The 26087-nt window shown below is 48.4% G+C and overlaps 1 protein-coding gene across 3 annotated transcripts in view; it reads left to right on the forward strand.

Annotated features, from left to right (window-relative positions):
• Positions 1-26087, forward strand: part of LOC147101662 (procollagen galactosyltransferase 1-like) — a 94290-nt gene that overhangs the window by 22131 nt on the left and 46072 nt on the right. The window contains exons 3-6 of one of the 3 annotated variants that reach the window (XM_085965421.1): positions 2067-2184; positions 12758-12892; positions 14303-14507; positions 18665-18784. In XM_085965421.1, the coding sequence (XP_085821547.1) occupies positions 2067-2184; positions 12758-12892; positions 14303-14507; positions 18665-18784 (578 nt within the window). Of the gene's footprint in view, positions 1-2066; positions 2185-12757; positions 12893-14302; positions 14508-18664; positions 18785-19133; positions 19186-26087 lie in introns of all 3 variants that reach the window. The other 2 variants (XM_085965422.1, XM_085965423.1) reach the window with 2 other exon arrangements.

Below are 26087 nucleotides of genomic sequence, written 5' to 3' on the forward strand. Positions count from 1 at the left end.
TGGGCTGCCGGAGCAGATATGTTCTGATAATGGACCGCAATTTGTGTCCGAAGAATTCAGAAAGTTCTTAAAGAACAATGGGGTAAAGCACTACACGTCCGCCCCATACCATCCCGCCACCAATGGATTGGCTGAAAGGTTTGTCCAGACCTTCAAGAAGGCCATCAAGGCCATGGGTAATGAAGACATAAAACTTCAGCACAAGGTGGATAACTTCTTATTTGCATATAGGAATGCAACGCATATGGTTACTAACCAAACTCCCGCCATGATGTTCTACAATAGAAACCTAAGATGCCGGCTGGATTTGGTCAAGCCCAACATCCGAAGGGACGTGGAGAACCGGCAGTTTCAGGGCATGAATGAAAGGCCAACTAGGGCCTTCCAGATAGGCCAACCGGTTTTGGCCCGGGACTACCGTACCGAGAAATGGCAGCCTGGAACTATCTGCACACGATTAGGACCACTGATGTACACCGTGGACATCGGAGACAGCATAATAAGGCGCCATGCTGACCAAATCATCAAGTCATCCGAAAAGGGACAACCTACACCACCACTCTATACATCTAACGATGAAGTAGAGATACCCATATCTACCTCCGATCCGGTGATACTGGAGCCCGATGAACCCGACACTGGCCTTCAAGCCGAATCAGCCTTGCCAGAAGAACCTACTACACCACCAGAAACTACTACACCCCCGAGGCGTTATCCGGACCGAGTCAGCAAGCCTCCTGAGAGACTAACTTATAATTAATTAATACAGCAATGTATATTTTGCATATAACATGTAATTAATAATTACTTAAAATATGATGTACTAGTTAGCTAGAAGGGGAGGAATTGTGGTGTATGTGCCTTTAAGAGCAATTATGGTGTATGTGCCTTTAAGAGCCCCAGGTGTGCGTAATGCCGGTAATTGCCACTTGGGCTATATAAGCCTGTGTATTGTGTATATCCTTTTGAAACCCCCCCCAGACTTGCTTAGTAAATACCTATGAACCAACTCCTGTCTTCAGTGTCTTTATCTACACACGGACACTACACACGCCTTCCGCTAAATTCAGCCGTGCGCAGTGCCCCGCTCGTGCCCCGGCCGTGATCTTCGGGAGCGCCCCCTGACTTACCGCCGGACGCTATGTCCGACGGGGTCAGGGGGGCCTACTGCGGCCGGGGAGGCGCAATTTAAAGGCGAAGTGCGGGGCGGCCATTTTTGTTGCTGGCCGCCTGCCAGCACCTGCCTGCGCGCCTATCCCCGGCCTCCTGAACGCGCCCCCCCCCCCCCCCCCCCCAATGGCGGAGTGCCGGCTGCGCTCCAGTGCCGGGCTCTTTTGCTGGCACTCCCAATCCCCGGGGGCCCAGCTGGGCCCCGAGTCGCACTGCGCAAGCCCCCCCCCCCCCCCCCCATCCCTTTAAGAAGGGGAGGAAGGCCTGCAATACCGCGGCGCCCCAAGAGGGATGCGGGGCACTTCCAGTAGCCCCCCGCTTCCCTCTTGGGGCGCAACCTCTCAATTTCCAGTGCCGGTGGTGCGCTAAATGTAGTAAACATAGTAAAACGTCCCAAGGGGCTTCACAGGAGCGATTATCAAACAGAATTTGACACCGAGCGACATAGGGAGATATTAGGGCAGATGACCAAAAGCTTGGTCAAAGGTAGGTTTTAAGGATTGTCTTAAAGGAGGAGAGCGAGTTGGAGAGGTTTAGGGAGGGAATTCCAGAGCTTGGAGCCCAGGCAGCTGAAGGCACGGCCACCAATGGTGGAGCGATTAAAATCGGGGATGCTCAAGGGGGCAGAATTAGAGGAGCACAGAGATCTCAAAGGGTTGTAGGGCTCGAGTAGGGTACAGAGAGAGGGAGGGGCCGAGGCCATGGAGTGATTTGAAAACAAGAAAAACAGCAAAACTTGGCACCTTCAGCAGAGGGAGGGAATTGGGAAAGAGAGGAATGGGTCGACCAGGAGACAGGCACGTTTAATCTTTGACCGTATCCTACAGTTTACTAACATGCTGTTTGAAATCTAATTGTTGTTTCCTGCATTTAATGCTTAATTTCCTGTCCTGTAGATCCTATCCCAATGAATTGGGCCCCAAACACTGGACCCAGACCAGATTTGAATACATTATGAAGCTGAAACAAGCTGCCCTCAAATCTGCAAGGAAACAATGGGCTGACTACATCCTGGTGAGTGGAGCTGACGATCATTTCCTGTAAAGGGCACAGACTCTACCTCAAAGGAGCAAATGGGGTTTTCCAATGAATGCATGGTCCGAACCAAAACATACATAGTCTTCTGAGGATCTCCCATTTTGGTATTTATTAATAAAGCCATAAGAAACAACTTTTATATCGGATCTTGTCGTATTGACCGATCTCGAGGTGCTTCACGCAATGAATTATTTTTTGAAGTGCCAGTGACTCTCACTAGGTAGGCAAACATGGCGGCCGTTCTGCAGACAGTCATGGCCGTTAATGTGCTTAATGTTGGTGTTGTTTGAGGGAGGACTGCTGGGCAGACCCAGGAAGAGCTCCCCCTCCTCAAAACCACTGGAACAGGCAGGCAGGGCCTCAGTTTAACCCCGTTCAACCCTGGAACATTGCAGCCCTCCTCGGCACTGCCTCAGTGTGCAGGGTTAGATTAAATGGTCAAATCCCTAGTGCGGGCCCCCTCCCCTAACACTGGCCTCCTCCCCGGGTGCGGGCTCCCTCTGTGCTGCACCGTTGTCCAGGTTTAAAGCCCGTCAGAACGGCCTGTAGGCTGTCCTGCTTCTCCCCTTGCTGGGCACCTCAGATGCTTATAGAAACATAGAAGATAGGAGCAGGAGTAGGCCATTCGGCCCCTCGAGTCTGCTCCGCCATTCAATGCGATCTTGGTTCACTAGGTTGATTCCTGGGATGAAGGGGTTGCCTTATGAGGAAAAGTTGAGCAGGTTGGGCCTATACTCACTGGAATTTAGAAGAATGAAGAATCTTATTGAAACATATAAGATTCTGAGGGGGCTTGACAGGGTAGATGCTGAGAGGTTGTTTCCCCTCGTGGGGGAATCTAGAACTAGGGGGCATAGTCTCAGAATAAGGGGTCACCCATTTAAGACGGAGATGAGGAGGAATTTCTTCTCCCAGAGGGTCGTGAATCTTTGGAAATCTCTACCCCAGAGAGCTGTGGAGGCGGAGTCAGTGAATATATTTAAGGCTGAGATAGACAGATATTTGAACTACAGGGGGGTCGAGGGTTATGGGGAACAGGCAGAAAAGTGGAGTTGAGGCCAAGATCAGATCAGCCATGATCTTATTGAGTGACGGAGCAGGCTCGAGGGGCCAAATGGCCGACTCCTGCTCCTATTTCTTATGTTCTTATTGCCACAGAATCTATAATTAGGGACAGAGTGACTGAGCACTTAGAGAAATTTGAGCTGATTAGTGAGCGCCAACATTTGTGAAGGTCATGTCTAATGAACCTAATTGAATTTTTTGAGGAAGTAACTAAAGTAGTAGACAAGGCTGTAGTTTATATGGACTTCCAGAAGACATTCGATAAGGTTCCACAGAAGAGACTTAGTTAAAATTAAAACTCATGGAATTGAAGGTAAATTATTGACCTGGTTAGGAGATTGGTTTAGACAGTAGAAGACAGAGAGTACTCGAATTGGAACTGACTAGTGGTGTCCCAGAAGGATCTGTACTGGCACCTCAACTATTCACTATATTTATTAATGTCTTGGATAACACAATAGAGAGCCATGTATCCAAGTCTGCTGATGACACAAAGATTGGTGGTGTAGTAAGTAGTGTGGACGGGAGCATAAAATTACAAAGAGACATTGAGATTAAGTGAGTGGGTGAAACTGTGGCTTTCAACACAGGTAAGTGTGAGGTCATTCATTATGGACCAAGAAAGAATCGATCCGAGTATTATTTAAATGGTGACAAGCTAGGAACGGTGGAGGTTCAAAGAGATTTAGGGGTCCCTGTACACAGACCACTAAAATGTAGTAGCCAGGTACAAAAAAAATATTCAAAAAGGCTAATGGAATGTTAGCCTTTATAACTAGAGGGCTAGAATATAAAAGAGAGGAAGTTTTGCTACAGCTATATTGGTTAGACCACATCTGGAGTACTGTGTACAGTCTGGGCACCGCACCGTAGAAGGGATATACTGGCCTTGGAAGGAAGGCAGCACAGATTCACCAGAATGTTACCAGGGCTCCGAGGGTTAGATTATGAAGAGAGATTGCATAAACTAGGCTTGTATTCCCTGGAATATAGAAGGTTAAGGGATAATTTGATTGAGGTTTTTAGGATTTTGAAAGGAATTGACAGGTAGATTGAGAAAATCATTTTCCACTGGTGGGGGGAGTCTAGGACAAGGGGGACATAACCTTAAAATCAGAGCCAGGCCATTCAGGAGAAATGTTAGGAAACGCTGCTTCACGCAAAGGGTGGTAGATGCTAGCTCGGTTTTAAATCTGAGATCGATAGATTTTTGCTCGACAAAGGTGTAAAAGTATATGGAGCCCAGGCAGGTGGATGGAGTTAAGATACAGATCAGCCATGATCTCATTGAATGGCGGAGCAGGCTCGAGGGGTTCAATGGCCTACTCCTGGTTCCTATGTTCTTACAAGGGAACCACTAACATAAGGGGGCTACCAGGCCACAGAGGCCGCACAAAGGAGAGCAATGAGGTGCCAGAGGAAAGAATTAAGAGGAATGACTTGATCAGCTTGGAATTGTCTCTTTTCAGCCTTGATGCTTAATGGCATAGAGAATGTTATCCGGAATCAATATTGCTGGATACAGCAGGACAGAGGTTCAGAATTGTGAAGTCAAATTTAAGACAGATGTTGGGCAGTACTTTTTCCGCACATCGGGTGAGCAATGGCTGGAACTAACGGTCAGGAAGAGCAGCAGAGCCCAGCACACTGGACTGGTTTGAGAAACAGTTAGATACTACAATGGAATGGCGTGTGGGTGATATTCTGGAAGGATGAGGTTAAATGGGCTGATGGGCCCTCTTCATTGAAATAAATGCCGAGAACAATAATCAAATCTGTGCTGAGAGTTACGGAGGTGAGGTCACAGTTTATATAGGGCGGAGACGGAGGGATGGTGAATCGGCCCATTTTTTTTTAAGCAAATTCCTCTTTAACTGCTGGATCAGGCGCTCTGATCTCTGCTGGCATATGATACTATCACTGGCACACAAGGGAGCGTTTCTTCAGAGAGACTTCCTGCTCAGCATATCAGAAGCACATACATCCCACTCTTGCGGTAAGAATGTTAGACAACTTGTCTCGTTGCTTATAAAGCCCAGCTCGCAACCTGTCCTCTCAATGCTTTGCTCTTGTCCGAAGGGTCAACTTGGCTCGGGTGTCGGTACTTTTTCCCCTGAATCAGAAGGTGGTGGGTTCAAGCCTCCGCTCCATGACTTGACCGCGTAATGTAGGCTGACACTTGGCGCAGTACTGATGGAGTGTGACATTGTCAGAGGTGCCGTCTTTTGGACGGGACGGTAAAGCAGTGCCCCCACCTGCCTGTTCTGCACAGGTTCACTTGGCTCTGTTTGAAGAAGGGGCGTTCATTCTGTATCCAAACCAACACCGATTATCTGCTCATTCATTTGCTGTTTGTACGCGAATTGGCTGTTAGATTTTGCCTACAAAACAACAGCAACCACGCTTCAAAAGTAATGCATTGGTTGTAAAGCACTTTGGGATGCCCTAAGGATATGAAAGGCGCTATATAAATGCACATTCTTTCTTCCTTTACAAATTGAAATCAGCACATTTATCAAATATTTAAAAAGCACAGGAAGAAAGGAAAGGAAGAAAGAACTTGAATTTATATAGCGCTTTTCACATCCTCTCCCCGTCTTCTCAATCTCCCGCTTCCACTTGTGTACTAAATACTGAGATTTAAAAAAAGGAAACTTAGTGATCCCATTCTCTTTCCCCCCCATCCCTCCCCTCCTCCTCTCCACCACCCCCAACTCCTTCTCCCCTCACCATCCCTTACCAGGCTCCTCTCCCTCCCCTCGCTCCCCACCACTCCTTCTCCCCTCCCCATCCCCTACCTGGCTCCTTTCCCTCCCCTCCACCACCCCCGCCCCCCCCCCCCACTCCTCCTCCCCTCCCCATCCCCTACCTGGCTCCAACCCCCCCCCCCCCCCCCCCCACCACTCCTTCTCCCCTCCCCATCCTCTACCAGGCTCCTCTCCCTCCCCTGCTCCTCTCTTCCCCTCCCCCAATCACTTCTTCTCCCCTCCCCATCTCCTACTTGGCTCCTCTCCCTTCCCTCACGCCCCCCCCCCCCCCCCACCAAGATGGGGATTAAAGTCACTGAGGAAGAGGAGTCGCTCTGTGCAGACGCTGAGGAAGAAAAGGCGGGAGGATATATCGATGACAAAGTCAGGGTGGGGCTTGGATTTAAAAGGAGAGGCGAGTGGTGGGGAACAAGGGTGAGGTGCTCAATGGAGGAGAGAGCGGGGAGAGACCGGGTTGTGATTTTGGTGACTAGGGCTACACAACGGCTTGGGCGGGGCAGGTGGTGAAAAAATGTAGTCGGATGGGGAGACTCCAGCAAGGATTGCCGCCTGTGAGCCAAGTTTCAGGCAAAGCCAGGACTTCAGTGCGATCATCCACAATAAGCCTGCGGATGGCAAGAGCTTGTTCTCGAGTGAGCAGACATTTGACTGGAAATGCTGAGGGGCTGGTGATTGATCCACTGGCAGAGTTGGGCGCCAGTGGTGGGTGGAATGTGCAGGACAGGAGGAAGGTTAGCCCCCCAGCGGACGCACTGGGTGGGAATGTCGGCGAGAGGGGAGAACGGGGCAGTTGGGGGTCACACCAGTGTGCCCTCTACTCTAAGATGGAACTGCGCTGAACAGCCAAGGAACAACAACAACTTGCATTTACATAGTGCCTGTACACACAGTGAAATGTCCCAAGGCGCATTTAAGAAACAAATTGCTTAGGGAAGAAAGAGAACTGCTTGGAATTCACGTTGGACAAAAGATCAGAGTTGACAGTACCAAGGGTTTTGTGGCACCTACCCTGAAGGGATAATTACTAGTCCTAGCCCCTTTAGGGCTACCCCAGATCAGGCGTATTCCTCAGACGTTCACTTTCAACTAAAGTTTGAGGTAGCCGAATCCTAAAGACGCTTAATTGGGTCTAAAGGTCCAGACTATCTCTCCCTAAAGGAAAGGAACAACCTGAAGATGTTACCATCCTCCAGATAGCACTTTTAATAAGTTTAGCTAGACTGTGAGGGTCCGGAAAACTCCCCCAGAATTCTGCAACTCCTCAGCAAAGAGTGTACAGGGATTGAGTTTGCGAGTTTGATACAGAAGTCTTATGTGAGACAATTCTAAAAATATATAGATTTATTAAAGAATCGACATGTAATTTACAGTTGGTGAGTCAATCGCAACATTAACAGTTCCAAAAAGAGAGAGCTTACAATTCTATTATCCGAGAACCTTATTCTCAAATCTTAACTTTGCTACAGTTTTACAGTTCTTAAGTTTTCTACAGGATATTCACCAAAACTAAATACCTTTGATACCCGAGGTACAAAGAGTTGGAGACTTACAGAGCCGCCTCTGAAGCCGAGAATCGCCTTGCCCCTTTAAAGCGAGTCTACTATCCCATTTGAGAGTTCAATATTTATACCCTTTTCCAGTGGTATTTCCTTTAAGGTTTTCTGCTGATGTAAGCTAATTATCTCTAGTCATTTTTCTGCTGACCCCTGCAATTCTTAGTCACCTCTAGGTGTTCTAAGTTTATCATAAAAAATGGTGTAACAGCAGGTGCGTTTTACTTGATGTCATTTTTACAAAGGCAGATGTTTGTGCTTCTTTACGAAGTGTAAATTAGAACACCTTGTACAGGGTGAACTATTGTCTTGTTCCCAAAGGTTCAGACTGACAGGAGCCTTTAACCTTCTGTTTCAATAAGGTTATTGATTCAGTGTCAACAACTTATCTTATCTCAATAGCCAGAACGCTATCACAGCTTTTTCATCGTTAGGTTTCTAGATTTCCAGCCCCAGTTTGTCATGTTTTAATAAGGCCAGAGTTCTTTCATAGAATGGTGTCTTTTTCTGAATAGGTTATATGGCTTATTCCTTCACACCCCCAGGAGTTGTTCCTACGGTTGTTCTGTCTGAGACCAGCTCGCTCAGCAGAAACGGGCAATTGAGCTTGGCATCATCCTGGTCTGTGTGGCTCATTTCCATATTGGGCACTGCGCATGCCCATTGAGACCATTGGTACCTGCAGTTCTTGGGAGTCTGAGCAACAGTAGCATAGAAGGCTGAAGGGAACCCTGGTTAGATACAGTCTGCTCTCTTTAGAACAGAATCAGATTGAGTAGACTAGGCCTATATTCTCTCGAGTTTAGAAGAATGAGAGGCGATCTCATTGAAACGTATAAAATTCTTCGAGGGCTTGACTGGGTAGATACAGGGAGGATGTTTCCCCGACTGGGGAGTCTAGAATTAGGGGCCACAGACTCAGAATACGGGGTCGGCCATTTAGGACTGAGATGAGGAGAAATCTCTTCACTCAGAGGGTGGTGAATCTTTGGAATTCTCTGCCCCAGAGGGCTGTGGAGGCTCAGTCGTTGAGTATATTCAAGACAGAGATCGATAGATTTTTGGATATTAAGGGAATCAAGGGATATGGGGCTAGTGCGGGAAGCTGGAGATGAGGCAGATGATCAGCCATAATCTCATTGAATGGCGGAGCAGGCTCGAAGGGCCGAATGGCCGACTCCTGCTCCTATTTCTTATGTTCTTGGGTACAACAATTCAGATGAACCCACTTCACCGTTTATCGCGTTAAGCAGCACCAGCACGACGCAAAGTATTTTGGACCCGGCATTTAGAGAACCATAATTCAATCATAGTCTGATCTCATTTTGGCTGCAGATTTTAATCTCATTACCAGCTCATTATTCTAATGACGGTGCTCTCACTTGACCTGCTTTTTAATGGCGCCCAAGGTGTTTAATGGAGCTGGTTTATTTTAATGAGTTGAGTATTCGAGCTGGCTTCTCACTCGTTCAAATTGACCCAGTTAACCAGTAGATAGATAACAGCCAAGAGTGAGTTTACTGCCACAGACAGGATTGTTAAACATGCTGCAGGCTTAGTTATTTTAAGAGGAGCAGATCTCCTGTGGCATTGCTCCTAGCAAGTCAGATGATGCACTGTTCCACAAGGGGCGGGAATGTTATATCAAGAACTACAAGTGCATTATTCTGCTGTGAAGGTAGAGCTGTATGTAAACTGCCTCACACACAGTGAGTGACTGGTCTCTGTTTTGTTCTGATTGTTGAGGAGGGATTTCTTCTCTCAGCAGATCGTAAATCTGTGGAATTCTCTGCCCCCAGAGAGCCGTGGAGGCTGGGTCATTTAAATACATTTAAAGTGGAGATAGACAGATTCTGCAAGATAAGGGAGTAAAGGATTATGGGGAGCGGGCAGGGAAGTGGCTTTGAGCCCAAGATCAGCCATGATCTTATTGAATGGCGGAGCAGGCTCGAGGGGCCAAGTGGCCTATTCCTGCTCCGATATCTTATGTTCTTATTTTAACTTCTTAATACACTTAAAAAGAAATAGAAAGACTCGCATTTATATAGTGCCTTTCATGACTACCGGGCGTCCCAAAAGCGCTTTACAGACAATGGCGTACTCTTTGAAGTGTAGTCACTGTTGTAATGTAGGAAACGCGGCAGCCAATTTGCGCACAGCAAGCTCCCACAAACACCAATGTGATAATGACCCAGATAATCTGCTTTTTTTTTAGTGATGTTGGTTGAGGGATAAATATTGGCCTGGACACTGGGGAGAACTCCCCTGCTCTTCTTCGAAATAGTGCCATGGGATCTTTTACATTACCCTCAGCAACTTTACTTCCTCCCCTGCCTCGATCGACAACATGTAATTCTCCAATATATTCGCCACAACAATAGCAACAACAACTTGTATTTATAGAGCGCCTTTAACGTAGTAAAACGTCCCAAGGTGCTTCACAGGAGTATTAAAAGACAAAAAATTTGACACCGAGCCACATAAGGAGAAATTAGGGCAGGTGACCAAAGGCTTGTTCAAAGAGGTAGGTTTTAAGGAGTGTCTTAAAGGAGGAAAGAGAGGTAGAGAGGTTTAGGCAGGGAATTCCAGAGCTTAGGACCCAGGCAACAGAAGGCACGGCCACCAATGGTTGAGCGATTATAATCAGGGATGTTCAAGAGGGCAGAATTAGAGGAGCGCAGACTCCTCCCCTCCTCCCAGATCTAACCGCTTTGGGTTAGTCTGAGCCTAACATGCGCTATCTGGCTCTGCGAATGCTCGATGGAGAGATAGCCTTACTTGGCATCCAGCCCATGCTGTACCAGACCTGGGATTGCGTGATGGGGCGAAGAAGAAGGAGCTTTTCTCAACATCACACTGTGCAACACTTGACCGGGGTATAGTTAACTCGAGGCGAATGGCATTGATGCATTTAAGGGGAAGCCAGTACCTGAGGGAGGATATGCTGATGGGGTTAGACGAAGAATGGTGGGAGGAGGCTCGTGTGGAGCATAAACGCCAGCATAGACCTGTTTGGCCGAATGGCCTGTTTCTGTGCTGTTAATACTTTGTATATTTGATGGGATGATGTGGAGGGAGCTTTAGCTATGAGTTAGATGACCTGCTAGTGATTCATACTGATGTTGGGAGGGGTGGGAAAGAACTGGTCAGTTCAATAACTCGTTGAGTCATAGAAAGAAAGAGTCAATCTGGACTGGGCTTTGGAAGTTCAGCAAAGGGACTCGTAAACCGATGTGGAGCAGTAATGCAGCACTCGTAGTGTAAGTACAGCCTCGCTTTCTCGTACACTCCTTTGAATTGTACTGGACTGTGCTTTGTGCTTCGGAGTTGTTTAGAACTTTCAGTCCTTGGATTCCAGTTTGCTTCCAATTGCCAAGACACAAGAGGATTGTGGAGCTTGGCTCTCGCCAGCTGTCAAAATGCTCGAAACACAGCCAAATCGCGGCTATAGCAGCCTAACATCTGCCAGGTGCAGCCTCTACCCAACAATGTAGACGTGCGGCTGTGTTCTAACTGGTGTGATGTAAACTAACCTCTGGTGTGGGTGGACTGGCAGGGGTGATTTTGGAGGTGGTGGATTCATTGCCAACTAACCCTTTGCCCATCATTGCTCTTGGTGGTTTGACAGTAACAGACATTAGCCTAGATTATCCACATTATTTGTAATCTGTTTGAAATAACAGCGATTGGAAAATCAGTGCTCGTTCTGCTGTTGGCGCGTAAAATTTAAAAGTCGTACTTGGTGGAGCAGCAGAGGCACGAGTGAAACAGCAACAGGAAATACTGGAAACACTCAGCAGGTCAGGCAGCATCGTAGAGAGAGAAGGCACTTCGCCAACGATGGGTCACTGACCTGAAACGTTAACTCGGTTTCTCTCTCAAATCAAATCAAATCAAATCAACTTTTATTGTCATTGTTAGTGCACAAGTGCAGTACAACGAAATGTAGGCTTGCGGCTCCCGAGAGTGTACAATTTGGATTAGGACACTTAAACATTTCAACATACACTTGTACATATATATTAGCATAAATATTTCCAACATTTTCTGTTCTTGTTTCAGATTTCCAGTATCCGCAGTAATTTGCTGTTGTAGAAGCACGAGTGGAGTGATGCGTGTGATGTGTGTGTGAGAAGTGACCGGGAGCTGCAGAGACTTACTACAGCCTTATTACTGACCAGGCCAGCTTGTTGTATATGGAACGGGAAAGGGGGACCCCCCAGAGACTAGCCCCCCATAGATGGACAATGCTAGAAGTGTCACTGGGGTTGTCAATGTTGTAAGCAATGTTTCAACTATTCGTCTAGAAATCATCTCCGACAATAATAGCCCTAAAACACTTAATGCGGTCGTATGACATTCCGCGTCCCACTATTTTAGCAGAGGTGTTGTTGTATTTATTTCAGCAAGTTAACGTCTCCTATAAGATGGCAGAATGTCATACGAGTGTGTGGCGCGCTGGTTGACTAATATCAACTATGGCCAGTTCTAGACTGTTGTGTCACATTACGTGAGTGAAGGAACAATGGCGGTTTTATTTGCATTGTCACTGAAGGAAGCCATTTCTGCGACACCGCTTTCCACGACAGAAGATCAAGCGCCACAAATCACACAACTGGAGATTTGGCTGTTCGTAGAATACTCCTTTCTAGTTTATCATAGACTAATACAGCACAGAAGGAGGCCATTCGGCCCATCGAGTCTGCGCTGGCTCTTTCGAAGAGCGATCCAGTTAGTTCCATTCGCCCGTTCTCTCCCTATAGCCCTGCAAATTTTTCTCCTTCAAGTATTTACCCAACAAGTAAAATATACTTATTTTTTTAATGAATCAACAAGTTACTAATTTTTGCCTCACCCCGTTATCCCTTTTATCATTTAATCTCACCTGCCTTCCACCCTATCACAGACCTTCCCTTTTGTTCTTTCCTCTCCTCCCCCCTTTCCCTACTCCTACACTTGATTAAAACCTGTTACATCTGGACTTTTTCCAGTTCTGACGAAGGGTCATCGACCTGAAACGTTAACTCTGTTTCTCTCTCCATAGATGCTGCCTGACCTGCTGAGTATTTCCAGCATTTCCTGTTTTTATTTCAGATTTCCAGCATCCACGGTATTTTGCTGCAACTTAATAACCTTTCATTCTTTTTCTCTTTTTACTTTTAGTATATAGATACGGATAACATTCTGACGAATGACCAGACACTGAACCTGTTGATGGCTGAGAACAAAACCGTTATAGCTCCACTGCTGGTGTCACAGACAGCGTACTCCAACTTCTGGTGTGGGATCACCCCGCAGGTAAAGGGCAGTGTCCACAGATTCTTCACAGTTGCATCAAAATTAAATCATCCTTCCTTTACATGTCCCTGCTGATAATGTCCGGATAGTGAGAGGACAGGAGCCGTGTTGTCACTGTGGGGGGGGGGGGGGCATTGAAATTCCGTGGACATTCTCCCGATCATCCACTGTAACTTCGCCAGAAGATCTGGGGAAAGCTCGGAGAAATGACGTAAATAACATGTCACGGTGCTCACTGGGTCTAAGGAGGCTCAAATGCCTGAGGCTTGGGCCTAGAAATTGGATCGCACAGCCCCCGCTTTACTGGCCTGAAGCGGGCACCTAAGGGTCCAATGTGATGGGTGACACACGCATGGATGTTCTGCGCCGAAGTTGCACCATCTGCCATATTGGTAAAGGTTCCTTTTGTAGGCATGCGGCTACAGCAGGCGTTAGGCTCTTTGCATGTGTAAACAGAGGGCCCAGTGCTTGCTTGAGATCCCTTGGCATGCGTGCCGCAGTCGGTCTCTTCAGGCTCCTGACAACCAAATCAGTGGTCCATAAAGGGACTGCGGGAGGCTGCCACTGGAAAGGTAAGTTTGAACTGTGTTTACCTTATTGTGGAGCCGGGAAGAGCAAGAGTGCTCCTCCCGGATCCACGATAAATTTGTGGGCCACTGTCGGCCACCACTCCCCCCTGGCCCCCCCTCGCTATTGCCTCGCCCCCCCGGACTTTCCCAAGGATCTGAGCCCGACGATGTCGCTGCCCCTCAGGGCCGGCGAGCTGCCTCAGGGGTGATGACTGATGAGGCCAGAGGACCAATTTGGCGCGGTCCTGCCACCGGCATCTTTAGGCGCGTGCACGAGGTGCGCTGCTCCGCTGGGGTCGCGCACCAATTCGGGCACGGTCCAGTTTCTAGGCTTCGGGTGTTCTCCGCTTCAAGCCCCAGTCCTGTGAATTGAGAGAGTTTTTGGTTTTCTCCAGCTCGGAGATCCTTTCGGTCCATCGTACCCAAGCTGAGAGAACAGGCAGGCAACCTGGCATCTCCTTCTCTTGCTCAGGCTGCTGGGAGGTGGCTGGCAATAGGCCGTGGTCACCTTCCCTCTGGGTCTTGAAATAATAGAACCCAAGTTTCCAAGTTTCTGCTGCCTTCAGAGAGCCTGATCTTCCGACCGGTATATTGGGGAAATCTGGGGGCAGCCTGTTCATGAACTTCTGTCCATTCATTTTAATGGATGCAAAATGGTGGACGGCGCACCCGCCATTTCTCGACACGTGCAGCCCGCAGGTGCGGCTTCTTTCGGGCAAGCACATCCTTGAGGAAATTGGCACTAAGTGTTCGAGCGGCGGGGTGGGGGTGGTGGGTGGGCTGGGGCGCTGGGGCTTGCCTCCAAACTCCCACTTATTTTTCGTTTTTGTTTTTGATCGAGGGTTATTACCGCAGGACGGCCGAATATTTCCCGACTCGGCACCGGCACCGGTTAGGCTGCTTCGCCGTTCCGATGGTGCACTCCACCTTCCTGATTGACCTGCGTAAAGAAGCCACACGGAACCTGGCGTTTTACCCACCGCACCCAGACTACTCCTGGCCCTTCGATGACATCATCGTCTTTGCCTTCTCGTGCCGTGCCTCAGGTAGTCAGCGCGTGCGCAGTCAGGAAGCCACAGGCTCAAAGAACAACCAAGACATTTTTTCTTCTTAACTTTCTTTGCATGTTCTCCTAATCTTGCTATGTAGCCATGCCTTGGTACCCTGAGTTCCCGTGTGTCGGTTCACGTCTTCATTTTGGCTGCCGCTCCGGACCCGAGCCCCCCACTTCTATTTCCCTTTTTTTTCTTCTTTTCTCGTTACCCCTTCTGGGCCCCTCTCCTGTCGTCATGCCTCCTTTCGTTTCTCCCCTCACGGATACACTCCCCGCTCCCCCAACTAACCCTCCACGACTCCTCGAACTTCCTAATCGCTCCGGCATTCTTGGCCATGCCCTTCAGCTGCCTCGGCTCTAAGCGCTGGAATTCCCTCCCTAAACCTCTCCGCCCCTCTCTCATAGAATCTTGTCAGCTGTGGCTCAGTGGGCAGCACCCTCACCTCTGAGTCGGAAGGTTGTGGGTTCAAGTCCCACTCCAGGGACTGGAGCACATAAAGCTAGGCTGACACTCCCAGTGCTGTGCTGAGGGAGTGCTGCACTGTCGGAGGTGCTGTCTTTCGGATGAGACGTTAAACCGAGGCCCCGTCTGCACTCTCGGGTGGATGTAAAGGTTTCCACGGCACTATTCCCCGGTGTCCTGGCCAATAATTATTCCTCAACCAACATAACAAAAGCAGATTATCTGGTCATTATCACATTGCTGTTTGTGGGAGCTTGCTGTGCGCAAATTGGCTGCTGTGTTTCCCACATTACAACAGTGACGATACTTCAAAAAGTACTTCATTGGCTGTAAAGTGCTTTGAGACGTCCGGTGGTCGTGAAAGAGGCTATAGAAATGCAAGTCTTTCTTTTCTTTCTGTAGAATCATATCGCACAGAAGGAGGCCATTCGGCCTGTCGTGCCTGTGCCGGCTCTTTGAAAGAGCTGTCCAATTTAGTCCCAGTCCCCAGCTTTCTCCCCATAATGCTGCAAATTAGTCGTCTTCAAGTACATGTCCAATTGGCTTTTGAAATTTCCTATGGAATCTGCTTCCACCACTCTTTCAGGTAGCGTGTTCCAGATCTTAACAACCCTCTGTGCCTCCTTTAAGATGCTCCTTGAAGCCTACCTCTTTGACCAAGCTTTTGATCACAATTACTGACCTGACACTTAACTTTCTGGGAGTTGTAGTTTTTTTTTTAAAGCAGCAACTACATTTCCCAGAATACAGTACAATGTAACGCGCCTTTGAATCATAGAATGTTTACAGCACAGAAGGAGGCCCGTCGAGCCCGCACTGGCTCTCTGCAAGAGCACTTCAGCTAGTCCCACGCCCCCGCCCTTTCCCCAAAGCTCTGCAAAGTTTTTTCCTTCAGGCACTTACCCAAATCCCTTTTGAAAACCACAATTGAGTCTGCCTCCACCACCCTTTCAGGCAGTGCATTCCAGATCCTAACCACTCGCTGCGTTAAAAAAAAGTTTTTCCTCATGTCGCCTTTGGTTCTTTTGCCAATCACCTTAAATCTGTGTCCTCTGGTTCTCGACCATTCTGCCAATGGGAACAGTTTCTCTCTCTCTGTCTAGACCCCTCATGATTTTGAACACCTCTATCAAATCTCCTCTCAATCTTCTCTGCTCTAAGGACAACAACCCCAGCTTCTCCAGTCTATCAACGTAACTGAAGTCCCTCATCCCTGGAATCATTCTTGTAAATCTTTTCTGCATCCTCTCTAAGCCCTCACATCCTTCCTAAAGTGCGGTGCCCAGAATTGGACACAATACTCCAGTTGAGGCCAAACCAGTGTTTTATAAAGGTTCATCATAACTTCCTTGCTTTTGTACTCTGCCTCTTTTTATGAAGCCCAGAATCCTGTATGCTTTTTTAACCGCTTTCTCAACCTGCCCTGCCACCTTCAACGATTTGTGTACGTATACCCCCAGGTGTCTCTGTTCATGCACCCCCTTTAGAATTGTAGCCTTTAGTTTATATTGCCTCTCCTCGTCCTTCCTACCAAAATGTATCACTTCGCACTTTTCTGCATTAAATTTCATCTGCCACCTGTCCGCCCATTCCACCAGCCTGTCTATGTCTTCCTGAAGTCTGTCACTCTCCTCCTCGCTGTTCACTATACTTCCAAGTTTTGTGTCATCCGCAAATTTAGAAATTGTGCCCTGTACACCCACGTCCAAATCATTAATATATATCAAGAAAAGCAGTGGTCCTAGAACCAACCCCTGGGGAACACCACTGTATACCTTCCTCCAGTCCGACAAACAACCGTTCACCACTACCCTCTGTTTCCCGTCACTTAACCAATTTCGTATCCATGCAGCCACTGTCCCTTTTATTCCATGGGCTTCAAATTTGCTGGCAAGCCTATTATGTGGCACTTTGTCGAACGCCTTTTGGAAATCCATGTACACTACACCAACCACATTACCCTCATCAACCATCTCTATTACCTCATCAAAAGACTTGATCAAGTTAGTTAAACACAATTTGCCTTTAACAGATCTGTGCTGGCTTTCCTTAATTAATCCACACTTGTCCAAATGACTGTTAATTTTGTCCCTGATTGTCGTTTCTAAAAGCTTCCCCACCACTGAGGTTAAACTGACTGGCCTGTAGTTGCTGGGTTTATCCTTGCACCTTTTTTGAACGAGGGTGTAACATTTGCAATTCTCCAGTCCTCTGGCACCACCCCCATTTCTAAGGAGGATTGAAAGATTATGGCCAGTACCTCTGCGATTTCCACGTTAACTTCCCTCCGCATCCTAGGGTACATCCCATCTGGCGTGGTGACTTAGCTACTTTAAGTACAGCCAGCCTCCTCTTTATCAATTTTTATCCCATTCAGTATCTCCACTACCACCTCCTTCACTATGTCTATGGCAGCATCCTCTTCCTTGGTGAAGACAGATACAAAGTACTCATTTAGTACCTCAGCCATACCCTCTACCTCCATGCGTAGGTCTCCTTTTTGGTCCCTAATTGGCCCCACCCCTCTTACTACCCATTTAATATTTATATGCCTATAGAAGACTTTTGAATTCCCTTTTATGTTAGCTGCCATTCTATTCTCATACCCTCTCTTTGCCCCTCTTATTTTCTTTTTCACTTCTCCACTGAACTTTCTATATTCAGCCTGTAATATTCTCCTTAACCAATACTGCCACCCCACCTCCTTTCTTTCCTTCCCTTTCTTTCCTGAACACCTTATAACCAGGAATATTTAATACCCAATCCTGCCCTTTTTTTGAGCCAGGTCTCCGTTATCGCCGCGACATCATATTCCCGCGTGGCTATTTGCGCCTGCAGCTCACCAACCTTATTTACCACGCTTCGTGCGTTTACACACATGCACTGTAAACCTGTTTTAGACCTCCTTGTATTCTCTCCTAGTCTGACCCCACCTAATACTGTACTATTTCTCACTCTAGTGCTATCTGTCTCTCCCAATCCTTTGTGCACTTTGTTTCTCCTTTCTAATGCTACATCCTGGTGCCCATCCCCCTGCATGGAATGTGTCTGGAATGCTGGAGTTTGACTGGCGTGTTTCTCTCGTTCCATTTCTTTCCTATTCTGGAGTTGATCTCATTTCTCGTATGTTTCTAGAGAGTGCAGTTCTCAAAGGAAAGTACACAACCTGTCGCTGATTCTGTAGACCTCCCAGCCCTCCTTTGGAAAACATTGTGCAGTTTAATCTTTGGCGTTCTCTACCCCAGAGGGCTGGCCATGCTGAGTAATTGAGTATATTCAAGATTGAGATCAATATATTTTTGGACTCTAGGGGAATCAAGGAATGTGGGGATCAGGCATGAAAGTGGAGTTGAGGTAGAAGATCAGCCATGATCTTATTGAATGGCGGAGCAGGCTCGAGGGGCTGTGTAGCCGACTCCTGCTCCTGTTTCTTGTGTTCTTAGGTTCTTGATCCCAGCAGCTCTGGACTGAGGAGAGATGGTTTTGTGGTCAGGTGCTGGGCCAAGGGAGCAGGAGGCGGGTTTCCCGAGGGAGATCAGTCTGGAGGCTGATGGCGGAGTGGGATTAGAAGCCTCAAAGTGTTTGGGGATCAGGGGCCGGGGAGACGGCAGCTGGAGGACGAGGCTGAGCAAATGGCCTCAGTGAGTGGGTCAAGTCCTGATCACCCTTCGTGTTGTTTCTTGCAGAGGTTCAGATGTATGTGTGCAATAAAGAGCGATACGGTTTCCTCAACGTTCCCGGCAAGACCCAGAGCACATTGGAAGACGACAGCCTGAACTTCATGCATCTTATGTTGGACGCCATGAGTAAGACCAGTCTTGAGCGCATGTTTTTTTTGACCCATCAGGGATATAGTGCAGTCGGTGTGACAGGGAACAAAAGTTGTAGAGATAAGCATCAACATAGATAACAAAGGTTCTCTCTTGAGTATCAAGGCCTCCTGTCCTGGTGTGAGGTGTGGCAGAGTGACCCGTAGCCAATGTCTTTCCCTCTCAGTTTCCTTCAGGAGTTGGGGAGAAATCTTCTCTTTAATGGAAGTTTAACTTGTTGTTAGTCACCTCCCCCAGGAGATTAAATAAGTTGGGGAGACGGTTCAAGATGTACTGGACCGAATGGTCTTATCTCATTTCATACTTTCTTATGCCCTGACAATAGGGGGAAGATGATAAACGAGTCCAAATAAAACCCTTACAACATTTTAAGAAAGGTTTGTATTTTTAAGACCCTCACTGCCTTATTAGTTAATCCAAAAGTGCTTTTTTTAATTCAAAAGAACTCTGTATGTGCAAACATTCATGTGCAGGATATCCTATTTAGCGATGTACAAGTCTAAGGGGGGGGAAATTCGGTTGCTTTGCGCCTCCCTTTAGCGCCGGGCGCTAATGGGGTGCAAAGCACCAGGGGCGCAACGCCGCTAACGCCACCCGCGAAATTCAGCGGGAGGTTAGCGGCAGTGGTAGTCGGCAGCGCCCCGCGGCGCTGCACCTCTGGCGATGACGCCATCGTGCGCAACCCCCCCCCGGGCCGCAAATGTGGCTCGCGCCCCCTGACCTACCGCTGGACGCCGTGTCCGACAGGGTCAGGGTGCCGTGTTTGCAGCCGGGGCCGCGCAAATGAAAGGGCAGGTGCCGGGCAGCCATTTTGTTTTGGGCCGCCTGCCCCCCTCGTGCCTCCTCCCGCGGGGGTGCCGGCCGCGATCGGTCAGCCCGGCACTTCTCTTGCGTGCCGGGCTCTTTTGCCGACACCCCGCTCCCCGGTGGGTCAGCAGGGCCCCGGTGCACACTGACGTAAGTAAACTACTAGGCACTTGGCCTAAGCCTTAAACAAAGCTTTAATCAACTGTTTTTCAACATGGAGGTCTAGTTGTGTCCTTTACTATTTCCTGTTAAAGAATGTCCTGAGCAAGCTGGGCCCATGCCCGAGTATTTATACTCTCCCTGGACAGCGCCACCAGCAGGCCGCCCAGTATTATTTCATAAGTCATTTCCACATGAATGACAAGATTCATGTCACGCACTGTGCTAGGCCCCTCCCCTTTCATGAGGGGAGTGAGGCCTATAGTACCTCGGCGCTACGTGCCGACGCAAGTGGGAACGCCCCAAGAGGGAGGGGGAGCGCTTCCAGTAGCGCCCTGCCTCTTGCTTGGGGTGCTACCATTCCATTTCAGGTGCGGGGGGGGAGTTACTTTTTCAGGGCGCTAAAAGTAGCGCCCCGGCGAAGTTAGCACCCCAAAAGGGGCGCGACCCAATTTTTCCCCCTAAAAGTTGAAAATTCTTATCTCTCTGGGTTATAATTACAGCCATTAAGGAGTTAAAAAAGATCAGTGAAAGGAAGACAGGTGCTTGGCTGGACAGGAAGGCATGAAAGGAAGGGAGAGAACACTGGGGGGAGACTTATTTTGCCACAGTAAAATGGCCACATAGGACCTTGGTGACCTGTTGCTCTAGTGACCTTGACTGATGCCCATTGGCAGACAAAGCGTTGTGTTCTCCAGCAACAAGACAGGAGCAGCGCTGCAAGAGGGAGCTTACGGTCAATGGAAGAACGAAAGGAAGTGAAGAAACAGGCTGCGGCCTAGTTTGATTAGTATCTGCTGCTCTCTCCCAGCTCCCTTCTGAAGTAAAGTAACCAAACCGCTCAAATCTCCTCACTATTGTTTGTTTTTAGCCCTCAGTTAATCGTGTGGGGGGGCAGCTGGGTTTACAAGCACCAATTTAACAGTCACCACCACCACATGGATTATGGACAGAAGCACATATAAGCAAAACAAGAACCGTAGCAATTATATTGTCTCAGTAATTAAATGGAATCGGAGCCTCTAAGTTGATGTTACATCAGAGAAATGAACTAAAGAAATTGTGGGGTGCAGGAGCCTTAAGTATTACCATGTGTAAGCGTGCGGTTTGCTAAAATCCTATTTGTTTCTGTAGAAGCCTGTCTTGTATATTTTAAAAGGGTAGTGTATTCATCTGAACAACAATCCTAAATGTTACAAAAGGAAGATACATTTGCCGGCGCCTGCCTCAATTCATATATTCCGCGTTACAATATTGCTAATTAGAGGTGGGCTGGGAGCAGCCATTTTTGCCTCGACTCCTCTCTTCAGTGACATCAATTGGGAGTGTTGCCCATGGTTTTCTGCACAATCGTGAGGTCACCGCACCGTACAAAACGTCTGCTCCCACGCTGTTTCTAGACAGCTGCTTTAAGGCATATTAACCACAACAATAAAAGCCGAGCACTGCCAGTTTAATGTACGACACCTTGGCCTGTAACATTTAGAATTCAGCGCCAAATTCAGGAAAGCGGGCTTCCCCCCCCCCCCCTTATAAGAGCTAACAAGAAAATCATGTGTGTCCCGCAAATCTGAAAATAAAGCCAGGAGAATCTTGGAAATGCAGAGCGGGTTAGTCAGTAACGGAAAAGGGTGTAAAGATTCAGGAGATTCCTATGACCTGCTGCTCTGTTTTATGCGTTTGTTGATGTAATGTATATACCTTTAAGGGGGGAACTATGTTTTACAGCTCATGTATACTGCAGTACCGGCAGTGACTACACCTGTATATAGCACTGAGTAGTAATCTGTACAAATCAGTTGCAGTGTGAGCCACGTTGAGTAAACACCTGTTGTACCATTCTCCGCAATCTGTGTCTTATTATACACGGACGCAACATTGGCGACGAGGCAGGTTCGAACCTACCTGCAACTCTGCATCACCTCCCGGGGATTCGTTCCTGGAGATCAGTGGATTGGAGGTCAAGGCCAGAGACTCGGACGTCGACCACGGGCAACCGCCCAGTCATCCAGCAGAGACTCGAGAATTGCGGGGGAGGCTGTCGAGAGCCAGGCTTGGCTTTCCAGTCGAGGTGGTCCAGCGAAACGGGCTGGCAACAGGTAGTGCGCAGATCCTTCCCGGACAGCGGCGGGCTAGAGCCCGACCGAGCGGCACAGCAAAGGGCCGAGCAGCGTCGACGGGGGAGAGAGAGAGAGAGAGGGCAAAGCGCACAGGGCGCAGCCGGTGTTCAGGGGCCGAGCAGCATCGGAGAGAGGGAGAGAGAGACGCGCAGAAACCCGCGAGGCGCCGCCATTGCCACGAGGACCGCCGAGAGCGGCGTTGGCAGCAGCGCAGGAGAAGCGCGTGAAACCTACAGGCTGCCGCCATTGCCACGATAACCGCCGGGAGCGGCATTGGCAGCAGCGGGGGAGGAAGGAAAGCGCGGGAGACGCCATTTTAAGCCATTGGGAGATGCCATTTTAAACCACACCCAAAATGCCGAAGAGTGGCAGTATCACCGCATTTGACAATGAAGTCGAAGATTGGACTACATATGTCGAACGAATAGAGGTGTACTGCAAGGCAAATGAGGTGCCAGATGACAAGAAAGCGTCGGTATTGTTAAATTTAATGGGTGCAAAGACGTATGGTTTATTACGAAATCTAGTAACCCCAACGAAGCCAATGGAAAAGAGTTTTGAAGACATATTAACGATACTAAAGGAACATTTAAACCCCACACCGCTGCTGATAGCAGAAAGATTCAAGTTTCACAAACGGAACCAGCATAAGGATGAAAGCAATGCTGATTATTTAACAGAACTGTGCAAACTATCGAAACACTGCCAGTTTGGAGCGGGACTGGCAGATACCTTTAAGGGACAAGTTTGTGTGTGGGCTTCAAAGTGAAGGAACCTAGAAACGGCTTTTATCTGAAAAGTACCTTACGTTGGAAAAGGCTTTTAGCATTGCGGTATCATATGAAGCCGCAGCACGGGGCGCTGCAGAGATACAACAGAGACCGCAAGAATATGGCACAAACGAAATGTCATATGGAACAGAGAAGTGCTATCGCTGCGGCAGAACAACACACGACCAGAATGATTGCTGGTTCAAAGACAAAGTGTGCAGACAGTGTGGAAAAGTAGGACACATAGCACGAGTCTGCAGGTCGGGAAAGAAAACCAGCAATAAGAAACCTACCAAAGGAAAGTACAAGAAGGTACATAAGATGACGGAGAAGAGTTCAGACGAACAAAAGAGTGATAACGACTCCGAAAGCAGGGAACTGAGTTGTCTGAAACTACATAATGTGATCACAACGGAGGATCACCGAACCATTTGGGTCACTCTCAAGTTAGCAGGAGTCCAGGTAAAGATGGAATTGGACACAGGATCAGCCCTAACCGTCATAAACTGACGGGACTACGAGCGGCTATTCTCACACATACCCTTGAGAGACACAAAAATTATTTTGAAGACGTACACGGGGCAAAAAGTCTGCCCCAAAGGAAAAATAAGGGTGACCGTTATATATAACGGTAAGGAAACACCAAAACTAGACCTGTATGTATTGCAAGATGGAGGACCACCATTACTGGGACGTGAATGGATCCGGAAAATACAACTGGATTGGCATTCCATACAGGCACTGACTGTGGCTGACAAAAAGGATGACGACGTCATACCTGGGCGACTGTCAAAGATCCTAACTGATGCGAAAGAAGTGTTCCAGCAAGGACTCTGAACACTAAAAGGCATGACAGCGACGATTAAAATTGAAGAAAACGCAAGGCCAAAATTTTTTAAGGCCAGGCCGGTACCTTATGCGATCCGCCCAGCCGTCGAAGCAGAGCTGGAGAGTCTGGAACGTTCAGGTGTACTGTCCAAGGTAGACTGGAGCGAGTGGGCTACACCCATCGTCCCTGTGATGAAAAAGTCGTTGAGCAGCACGCCTGGGGAACCAAGGAAGGTTCGCGTCTGTGGGGACTTTAAGGTAACAGTGAACCCGGTCCTTCACACCGTACAATATCCACTTCCGCGGATTGAAGATATTTTCGCCTCTCTATCTGGAGGGAAACGCTTCACTAAGATTGATCTGGCCCAGGCGTATATGCAAATGGAGGTAGAAGAAGCATCAAAAAAATACCTCACAATCAACACCCATAAAGGTCTCTACCAATACAACCGGCTGGTATTCGGGGTAGCATCAGCTCCGGCTATTTGGCAGAGGGCAATGGAACAAGTCCTGCAAGGGATCCCAGGGACCCAGTGTTATTTGGACGACATCCTGGTCACGGGCGAAAATGACAGTGATCACCTTGCCAACCTGGAGCAGGTGCTCACTAGATTGCAGGAATATGGGCTCCGAGCTAACCGCCCCAAATGCGAGTTTTTTAGAAAACAGATCTCGTATTGTGGCCACGTTATCGATAAAGAGGGGTTACATAAGTCCCCAGAGAAGATTGAGGCAGTAGTCAAGGCTCCAGCACCGGAAAATGTGTCACAACTGAGGTCGTTCCTCGGGCTGGTAAACTACTACCATAAGTTCTTGCCAAATTTGTCTACAATACTACACCCTACTGCAAACTGGGATGCCATGGAAGTGGAGTGACGAATGTAGACGAGCTTTCCAGAAGGGCAAAACACTAATCACATCGAAAGAGGTATTGGCCCATTACAACCCGGCATTACCAATTCGGTTGGCATGTGATGCGTCACCCTACGGCATTGGAGCGGTGCTGTCGCACAAATTCTTGGACGGCTCAGAGAGGCCAATAGCCTTTGCGTCACGATCACTAACCTCAGCCGAGCGTAACTATGCCCAGATTGACAGGGAGGCCCTCAGCCTAGTGTGGGGAGTGAAAAAGTTCAATCACTATCTGCACGGGCAGAAATTCACCTTGCTGACTGATCACCAGCCTCTTATCTCCATTTTTAATCCGAAGAAGGGCGTTCCGGTGATGACTGCGCAACGACTACAAAGATGGTCACTTTTTCTAGGGGCGCACCACTATGAGATTGAATATAAGGGCACGAAACAGCATGGAAATGCTGATGGGCTATCACGCCTGCCACTGCCTACTGCGGAGGAAGCACCAGCAGTGGATCCTGTCGAAATATACCATTCGACTATAGTTGAATACCTACCGGTAACTAACGCTTGTATCGAAAAGGAAACCCGAAATGACCCGACACTGTCTCGGGTATATGATTTGACGGTGAAGGGATGGCCAGCACATGGCGACTCACTGTTGCCAGCATTCTCGACAAGGAGAGAACAGCTGTCAGTGTGCCGGGGGACCTTGACGTGTGGATCCCGAGTGGTAATTCCACCCAAGTTAAGGGATAGAGTGCTCAATGAGCTTCATGAGGGTCATCTGGGAGGGGTAAAAATGAATAGCCTAGCCAGGGCTTATGTGTGGTGGCCAGGAATCGATAAACAAATCGAGGACCTGACCAAGAGCTGCTCAGGATGCCAGAAAGTCCAAAATGCACCACCACAGGCCCCTCTACACCCATGGGAGTGGCCCTCATCTCCATGGCAACGGGTGCATATTGATTTTGCTGGTCCATTCATGGACTCAATGTTTTTAATAGCCGTGGATGCGCACTCGAAATGGCCTGAGGTCTTCAAAATGTCCTCCACCACCACGGAGATAACTATTGCAGTCCTACGGACCATTTTTGCCAGGAATGGCTTGCCAGAACAGATTTGCTCTGACAACGGACCACAGTTTGTGTCCGAAGAGTTCCGGAGGTTCTTGAAAAAGAATGGGGTAAGGCATTACACATCCGCCCCGTATCATCCAGCCACAAATGGATCGGCTGAGAGGTTCGTACAAACCTTTAAGAAGGCAATAAAGGCTATGTACAATGACAACATTCCGTTGCAGCACAACGTGGACAATTTCCTGTTCGCCTACCGGAATGCGACAAATACAGTCACCAACCAGGCCCCAGCCATGATGTTCTTTAACCGAAGGTTAAGATCTCGCCTGGATTTGCTCAGACCAAACGTACGAAGAGATGTTGAGAGTAAGCAATTCCAGCACATCCATGAGAAGCCAACAAGGAGCTTCAATGTTGGGCAACCAGTCTTGGCCCGCAACTACCGAACAGAAAAATGGCAGCCAGGAACGATATGCACACGGCAGGGCCCACTAATGTACACAGTGGACGTTGGGGAGAGCATCGTGAGACGCCATGCTGACCAGATCCTAGAGTCACAGGAACAAGTCAACCCCATGCCTCGCCCATACGTACCTGGTGATGAACCCGACGTACAGGTCGCATCTACCCCAGAAACAGTAGCATCGGAAGCTGATGAACC

Source organism: Somniosus microcephalus, chromosome 23 (assembly GCF_052327205.1).
Source record: "Somniosus microcephalus isolate GS21.2 chromosome 23, FLI_Smic_1.0, whole genome shotgun sequence".
NCBI lineage: Eukaryota > Metazoa > Chordata > Chondrichthyes > Squaliformes > Somniosidae > Somniosus > Somniosus microcephalus.